This window comes from Nannospalax galili, unplaced genomic scaffold (assembly GCF_000622305.1).
Source record: "Nannospalax galili isolate Female #2095 unplaced genomic scaffold, S.galili_v1.0 scaffold207, whole genome shotgun sequence".
Classification (NCBI taxonomy): Eukaryota; Metazoa; Chordata; class Mammalia; order Rodentia; family Spalacidae; genus Nannospalax; species Nannospalax galili.
Window position 1 is genome coordinate 1,474,161 of NW_008358517.1, and position 8,677 is coordinate 1,482,837.

The 8,677-nt window shown below is 40.9% G+C and overlaps 1 protein-coding gene across 5 annotated transcripts in view; it reads left to right on the plus strand.

Moving 5' to 3' along the window:
- Cdh18 (cadherin 18) overlaps window positions 1-8,677 on the plus strand; it is an 814,309-nt gene that overhangs the window by 673,090 nt on the left and 132,542 nt on the right. For all 5 annotated transcript variants that reach the window (XM_017795255.1, XM_017795257.2, XM_017795256.1 and 2 more), the window contains exon 5: window positions 453-620. In XM_017795255.1, coding sequence (XP_017650744.1) covers window positions 453-620 — 168 coding nt within the window. The remainder of the gene's footprint in view (window positions 1-452; window positions 621-8,677) is intronic.

An 8,677-nucleotide genomic window follows, 5' to 3' on the forward strand; every position in this document is an offset into this window, starting at 1 on the left:
GAAAATGTGCAGTAGGCATCTGTCTTCTTGGCCATATTAGGTACAAAATCTGATTCTCAAACTGATTTGTACAGTCATGATGCCTCCATTTGTATCAATGTGGTCCTCATACCTGACATTTCCAAGGAGAGCAAGCTGTGTAATATTCACACTCCATCTGCAAAAAGAGGCTTACTGGAAGGCTGCCTTGGGCATGGGGCAGTGACCCACTACCAGAAATATACACCAAAAGATTTCTTAGTGTAGCATGGAAAAATGATTTGAGACATGTGCTTATAAGTAAATGTCTCAACGAATCCATTTCTAAAGCATTGTTATGGTGATATCTTTCCCAGAATTGTGACTTTCTTTTACAGTTGTGTTTAAAAGTCATACTGAAATCATATGTCAGCATGTTTCTTTTTCAATGAGTACAACCTGTCCTGATATTTTCTTTAAAACATTTATTACAGGAGTCATTAGGACAGCCTTACACAACATGGATCGAGAAGCCAGAGAGCATTACTCAGTGGTTATTCAAGCCAAAGACATGGCTGGGCAAGTTGGTGGGCTTTCAGGATCCACAACTGTCAACATCACCTTGACTGACGTCAATGACAACCCACCACGGTTTCCACAGAGTATGTACCTGTTATCACTTCTCCTTTATAAAACAATTGGAAAATTTGAATACATGGCATCTTGGTTTACAAAGTGATAATGTATTATGGCCGCCCTGTGGTTCTCCTTTAGGCTTCTCTCCACTGGTCATGGATAAAGCTACTACTTAACTAATGCCCTCTGATTCTGAAACATAACTGGTGCTATCGTCAACATGTGGATCTGTTGGCTTCACCTAAGTGTAAAACTGATGTGGTTCTGCTAAAGAATGAATTCTGGCATCGTGGAAAAGATTTATACATTATGAAATTAATCATGGAAATATTTACTGCACATTTTAATGTGGGCATTTCATCCATACAATATTTTTTTCTTAGTTAGCTTAAGGGATTAAATTTTTTAACAAATGTTTGTGTTATGAATGTTCACTATGCACACATACGTGCACAAACAGCATCTGACATTGGTCTCAACTAATTTAAGAATGTGGTGTTTTAGAATAGAATATGAACATAGAAAACAGAAATCATAATGCAATAGGCAGTTCACGGAAACAAGAAAGGTGTTAGTTCTATGAATTTGGAAGGAGATGGCTTTATGTAAACCTCAGAAAGCCTAGGATATAAATACAATATATTGGAGTGTTTTTTAATATGGCCGATACTGTGGACAGCTCTTTTATGGAGTAAACTTCATTTTCCTTACCAACCCTGCTCGTGAGTTATGACAGTTGTCCATTTACAAACAATATTTAAAACTTGTCATCAAGTACTCACCACAGTACACCAATAAAGGCTCTTCACAAGTCAGAGTGAGGTGCTTTTCCCAGAATTATTTCTTCAAGCAATTCTCAGTGCAACCCAGGTCTAGCCATGTTTGAATGCTGCCTATTTCGAATATGTAATAATGCTTTGCAAACTTTTTTACATGTGGAAATTTTATGTCCTCATCCTGTTTTGTATTATCCCTGCTGTAAATTCCTATGAAATCTGTTGCACAATTATCACAGTTGTGTGTTTACTCTTTTCTGAGCTCATATGCAGTTGTTCATCTCATGCTGTTTTCTGATGAGCCCTGTTCTCCTCAACCACTACAGATCTTCCTCAAAGTGAGGCAATGTCTTCGAACTTTTCTGTCACAGTACATGTTAAGGCCATTTATCAAAATTGGTAAAGTATTATTAAATGAATGAGTTAGTTGAAACTCAATACTCTTTCAACCTTTCGGTGCTTAAACAATCATTATTAAAAACATGTAAATGTTACGTAGTTAAATAAAAATCTCTTTAAAAATATTGGGTGGCTCAGCGGTTAAGAACACTGACTGCTATTGCAGAGGACATGGGTTTGATTCCCAGCACCCACATAGTGGCTATGTTCTGTCCTTAACTACAGTTCCAGGGTAATCTGAAGCCCTCTTCTGATCTCTGTGGCATTGCATGACACAGGTGCACTCACATACATGCAGGCAATATACTCATACAAATAAAATAATTTTTTTAAAAAACATTGCTTCTATAAGTACTGTGGTAATTTATGCCTTTGTATTATTTTTACACCATGAAGAAGGTATGTTTGAAAGAAAACCATATAGCAGAGGAAGGCAAAATTATACTTAACAACACATATAATTAAACTTCATAAACCATTTAACAAATTCTAATATCCTTAAGTTTCTATTCTATTAGTGATCTTATAAAATACATGTTTCTAATAGTGCTAATAATGTATAATAGTGCACATATGTTTTTTGTGCTTTTGAGACAGTGTCTCTCTGTAGCTCCAGCTGTCCTGGAACTCACTATGTAGACCAGGCTGGCCTTGAACTCACAGAGATCCACCTGCCTCTGCCTCCCGAGTGCTGGGATTAAAGGTGTGCACCACCATGCCCAGCAATATGTTTAATATTTAGAGATATCCAGAAGATAATATTTTAGCTATTTTCTCCAGTGAGAAACAACACATTGATTGGCACATTTTTGAAGTGATAGATATACCAAATTCAATCCCTTGGTTATTATGCAATGTATATGTTGAAACCTCATATTGTATCTATATGTAAAATTATTATGGGAATTAAAATAAAAGCTTCAAGAGTATAACAATATAAATTCTCTTGCATTGTGAAATGTGAATTTTTCTACCCTCTTTTCCATTAGATTATAGCACTATTTTAAAAAGATATGTTATAATATTGTAGTTTGGAAAAAAAAACGGAAAACATAGGTTATACATGTTAGGGCTCAAGGCACATCTGTTGGAAATAAAATTTCACTTTCAATCTATACTTATTTATCCCTTTAAGTCAATTAAGAATCTTTAAGAAAGCAACAGAATAATATAATCTGGTCATACATGGGTGATATAATTCTTATAGATTGAGATGAATTTAGATTCTAGAAAAATGTGCTCCTAATTCACCTTAGTTTTGTCCATAGCACTGTTGCTGCAGAAGAATCAGTTCATAGTGAAAGCTATTGTTCTCTCTGACAAGGAAATGTTAGATACACTCTCTGAATGAACTTACTATGTTGAATGGTGTATTAGTTAGGGTTCTCCAAAGAAACAGAACTGGTAGAATGAATATATGTGTATAGAGATTTATCAGCTTAGCTCACAGGCTAGAGTCTGAGTAGTCCAACAATGGCTGCACCCTGGAGAGGCTGAGAACACGTAGTCACTCAGTCCACAAGGCTGGATGTCTCAGTAGTCCCAATCTGGCACTGAAAGTCTGACGAATTCCAAAAGATCAGCTAGTCTTCAGTCTACAGCAGCAAGAAAAACTTACCAGTGCGAGAGAAGGCAAGCAGCAAGAATCCTGACATTCTCCTCTGCCTTGGCTTTTTATACCAGCTGCCATTAAAAGGTAACACCCACTTTTAGGGTGTGTCTTCCGGCTTTAGATGATCCAATCAAGAAGATCTCTTTCATTTCAGTTAATCCCAGATCCAATCAAGTTGATGCCCAGTATTAGGTATCACAAGTCCACCCCTTGTCAACTTGACACACAATAGCATCTCTCTATGCCATGCTTAATTTTCAAATGAAAACAATGTTGAAGTCAAAATTTCACTTAACATGATATAACTATCCCATAATACAATGAGCAATGCATTATATATCTTAGAGTAGGTGATAAGGTCTTCGAGGAATGCTTAGTCCTTTAGTATCTCATAACCCAATATAATCATATAGATTCACAAAACTTCACTTAACCACTTAACACATCTCAATTACACATTCAAAAAAGAATAACTTAAGTACCTGCTTAACATATGTGTATACATGCACAAGCCTATTCTTAACCAAATAGGACAGAAATACTCATGTCAATTACAATCCCCATTTCTGCAACTGGTCACATGGCCCAAGCTGGTATTTGTAACTACCTTCCTCTATGACCCATTCTGAATTTCCTCCAACATCAGCAAGCACCTCTGCAGGTCTTGGCTCTTTCCCTGGAGGAGTGACCCAAACTTTCATCCCTGAAGGATTTGGGCCATTTGTTGTCCTGTCTGGATTGGGTTGTTGCAGTTTCCCATTGACCTTAATCACAGAACACGGTAACACCAAAAGTCACCCTAAGGAACCTGCTGCCTGCCAGATATAATCTTCATTACCTCCATTGTGGAGAACAAGTCCAATTTCCCCCTGGTAGTCTGGGTCAATCACCCCTCCTAATGCTGTTATTTCTTTCTTAGCCTGGTGACTTATGGGCATCAGAAGCCCAAAGTGTCCAGGGGGAAGTCTTAACTTCCAGTTCAATGGAATGTTTGTTGTCTCTCCTGGCAGAAGCACTCCCTCCTCCAGAACCAAAAACATCCAAGCCATTAGAGTGCAAAGTCGAGGGTACAGGAAGCAAAAATTTTCCTAGTGGGACACCAGGGGTGATAGTGAGTGGAATCATTCCTACTTCTACCCCTTGATTCCTGGACCTGTGAATCCTTGCTATAGGAGAAATTGTACCGTATATTGGATGCTGATTCAAAGCATACACTGCCTTCTGGAGGACCCTGCCCTGGCCCTCCAGGCTATTGCCACCTAATTGGCATTGTAACTGTGTCTTTAAGAGACCATTCCATCGTTCTATCAAGCCAGCTACTTCAGGATGGTATGGAACATGGTAAGATCAGTGGATTCCATGACCATGGTCCCATTGTCTCACTTCTTTGGCTATGAAGTGAGTTCCCTAGTCAGAACTGATGCTGTGTGAAATATCATGATGGTGGATAACACATTCTGTAAGTCCCTGGATAGTAGCTTTGGCAGAAGTATTACATGCAGAAAACAAAGCCATAACCAGAATAAATGCCTATTCCTGTAAGGACAAAACTCTGTCCCCTCCAAAATAGAAGTGGTCCAATGTAGTCAACCTGCCACCAGGTTGCAGGCTGGTCACCACAGGAACAGTCCCATATTGGGGACTCAGTGTATGTCTCTGCTGTTGGAAGATCTGGCACTCACCAGCATCAGTAGCTAGGTCAGCTTTCATGAGTAGGAGTCCATGCTGTGAAGCCCATGCACAACCTCCATCTCTGCCACCATGGCCACTTTGTTCATGGGCCCACTGAGCAATGACAGGGATAGCTGAAGAAAGAGGCTGACTATCCACAGAGTGGGTTATCTGATCTACTTGATTATTGAACTCATCTTCTGCTGAAGCCACTTTTTGATGAGCATTTACATGAGACACAAGTATGTTCACATCCTTTGCCCATTTGGAGAGATCTATCCACATACTTCTTCCCCAAATGACTTTCTCACCAATTTTCCAATCATTCTCCTTCCAAGTCCCTGACCATCCAGCCAAATCAATTGCTACCACCCATGAATCAGTATATAATTGCACTTCTGGACATTTCTCCTTCTAAGCAAAATGCACAGCCATGTGCACTACCCAAAGTTCTGCCCACTGTGAAGACTTTCCTTCCCCAGTGACCTTCAGGGTTTTTCCAGAAGTTGGCTGTAATGCCGCAGCTGTCTACTACCGAGTGGTGTCTGCATAGCGTGCAGAACCATCTGTAAACCAAGCCCTAGTCTTCTTTTCCTCAGTCAACCAATCATAGGGCACACCCCATGAAGCCATGGGTGCATGCTTGAGAACAGGAGGCATCGTAACAGGAGTAGGAACCATAGGTATTTGGGTAACTTCTTTATGTATCTTGTTTGTGCCCTCTGGGCCTGGTCAAGCCAGATCATGTATATACCACTTCCATTTGATAATGGATTGTTGCTCTGCATGGCCTACTTTATGGCTTGGGGGGTCAGATAACACCCAGCTCATGATGGGCAGCTCTGGTTGCATGGTGACTTGGTGGCCCATTGTCAAACATTCAGTTTCCACTAAGGCCCAATAATAGGTTAAGAGCTGTCTCTCAAAGTGAGAATAGTTGTCCACAGATGAAGGCAAAGCCTTACTCCAAAATCCCAATGGCCTCCACTGTGATTCCCCTATGGGGGCCTGCCAGAGAATCCAAACAGCATCTTTATCTGTCACTGATATGTCAAGCACCATCAGGTCTGCTGGATCATATGGCCCAAGGGGCAGAGCACTTGCACAACAGCCTGGACCAGTGAAGGGCCCTTTCCCATTCCAAAAAGGTAGCTGCCTTCTGAGACACTTGATATATGGTTCGTAGTAACATACACAGATGAGGAGTGTGCTGCCTCCAGAATCCAAACAGGCCCACCAAGCATTGTGCTTCTTTCTTGGTGTAGGGAGGGGCCAAATGCAACAACTTATTCTTCACCTTAGAAGGAATGTCTCTGCATGCTCCACACCACTGAACTCCTAGAAATTTCACTGAGGTAGAAGGCCCTTGAATTTTGGTTGGATTTATTTCCCATCCTCTCATGTGCATATGCTTTACCAGAAAGTCCAGACTGTCTGCTACCTCCTGCTCACTGGATCCAGTCAGCATAACATCATCAATATAGTGGATCAGTGTGATATTTTGTGGAAGAGTCATGCAATCAGGATCCCTTTGAACCAAGTTATGGCACAATGCTGGAGACTTAATATATCCTTGAGGCAGGACAGTAAATGTATACTGTTGGCCTTGCCAGCTGAAAGCAAATTGCTTCTGGTGGTCCTTATGAACTGGTATCGGGAAGAAAGCATTTGCCAAATCAATAGCTGCATACCAGGGAACAGGAGACGTATTAATCTGCTTGAGTAAGGAAACCACATCTGGTACAGCAGCTGCAATTGGAGTCACTACTTGATTAAGTTTTCGATAGTCAACTGTCATTCTCCATGATGCATCTGTCTTCTACACAGGCCAAATAGGAGAGTTAAAGGGAGATGTGGTGGGAATCACCACCCCTGCATCTTTCAAATCTTTGATGGTAGCACTGATTTCTGCACTGATTTCTATTCCAATTAGACATTCTGGTAATGCAGAAATAACCACAGGATTAGTTCAGGGACCCACTAACCCCACTGGACCCACTTGTCAGTCAGACTTCAGCCAAAACTCCATTTATCACCTGACCTCCATAAGCCCCTACTTTAACTGAGGGCCACAATGCTTTTCAGGATCTCACGGAATCAGTGTCAACTCAGAACCAGTATCCAATAGGCCACAGAATGTCTGATTATTTCCTTTCCCCCAATGTACAGTTACTCTAGTGAAAGCCCACAGGTCCCTCTGGGGAAGGATAGGTGAGAAGCAAATAGCATAACTTTTTGGTACTGTGACAAAGTCCTTTCTCAAGGGAACCCGGCCTTCCCTTCATTAAATGGGTTCTGGGTCTGTAACTGTCTAAAGTCTGGAAATTGGTTGACTGAGCGAGATTCTCTATTGCTATGATCCAATAATGACTTCCTATCATTCATCCTAGAGCTTTTCTACTTATACAGATCAAATAAAAACTTAGTAGGCTTCTTATGTACGTGATGATTGATTAGCCAGTACCACAGGTCCATTCGGGTCATGCCATTATAAGTATTGTTTTGCCTTGTTGCCCATTACAATAAGTACGAGAAGTATTCTCACCTTGTCTTTGGTAATTCATTGCTGCCACCTGACCCCTACTCTGAAGTCCTGTTACACCTATTATATTTACATTTAATTTATGCAGTTGAGCAGCAGCATCTCCAACTGTAAGATTCACCATAAGGAAAAGAGCAAAAACAAAGCACTTCAAATGTTCTGGTGTCTCTCTCAGTACTTTCCATGTTATAAAATCAGTAAAAGGCTTGTCCTCTGGGCCCTCCCATTGTGGAGGATTTGGTGTTGCACTGCGAATCCACTCGAGCATACCAATTTGCCTGAACCTTACAATCCCTTCATCAACACTAAGCCAGGCGATCAGGTATCTCCAGCTCTCTGTCAGTAGGCCATCTTTTGATAAGTACCTCAGCCAACCAATCAAATAAACTTTTAACACCCTTTTTAATTGCACGAGCTTCCATATTAAACTTAGAATCTCCAGTCAGGGGGCCTATGTCAATAAACTCTGGCTGATCCAATTTTATGTTCCTTCCACCATTATCCCATTTCTTTAAAATCCATTCCCAGACATATTCATTAGACTTCTGCTTGAAATAATTAGAAAATTCACTAAGTTCTTTAGTGGTGTAGTGCACCTCCTCATGGACCACACATCTCTCCTCTAGGGGTCTGCTTAGCTTTGAGTCTGGTTATAGGTCTAGAGGCAACAATAACTGGGCCCTGACGGACATCAGTTTTGTCTTGCTGAATGGGATTAGCTTCCCCAATGGCTTGAGCTGCCTCAGGCAAGGGTGGGGAGCGTGGGTCTGATGAGGGTGGGGAGATTCATTCATCAGGTGAATGAAATTCCTCAGAGTCCGAGGATTCAAACTCCTCAGACTCCTCAGTGTTCTCCCACACATCTCCAACCCAGGTGTCAGGATTCCAATCTTTTCCTACCAATGCCCTCACCTTTACTGCTGATACCCTTCGAGGATGGGAATTAAATTTGTGTTGTAGGTCAGCCAAATGTATAATAAGGGCTCCAGCTTGATTTTCTGCAGCTTTAGCTCTCTGGCTACTGGAGAGAAAATTCTCTTCCAGAGCACACTTGGAAATTTTTAAACAGTTGATTCTAATCTG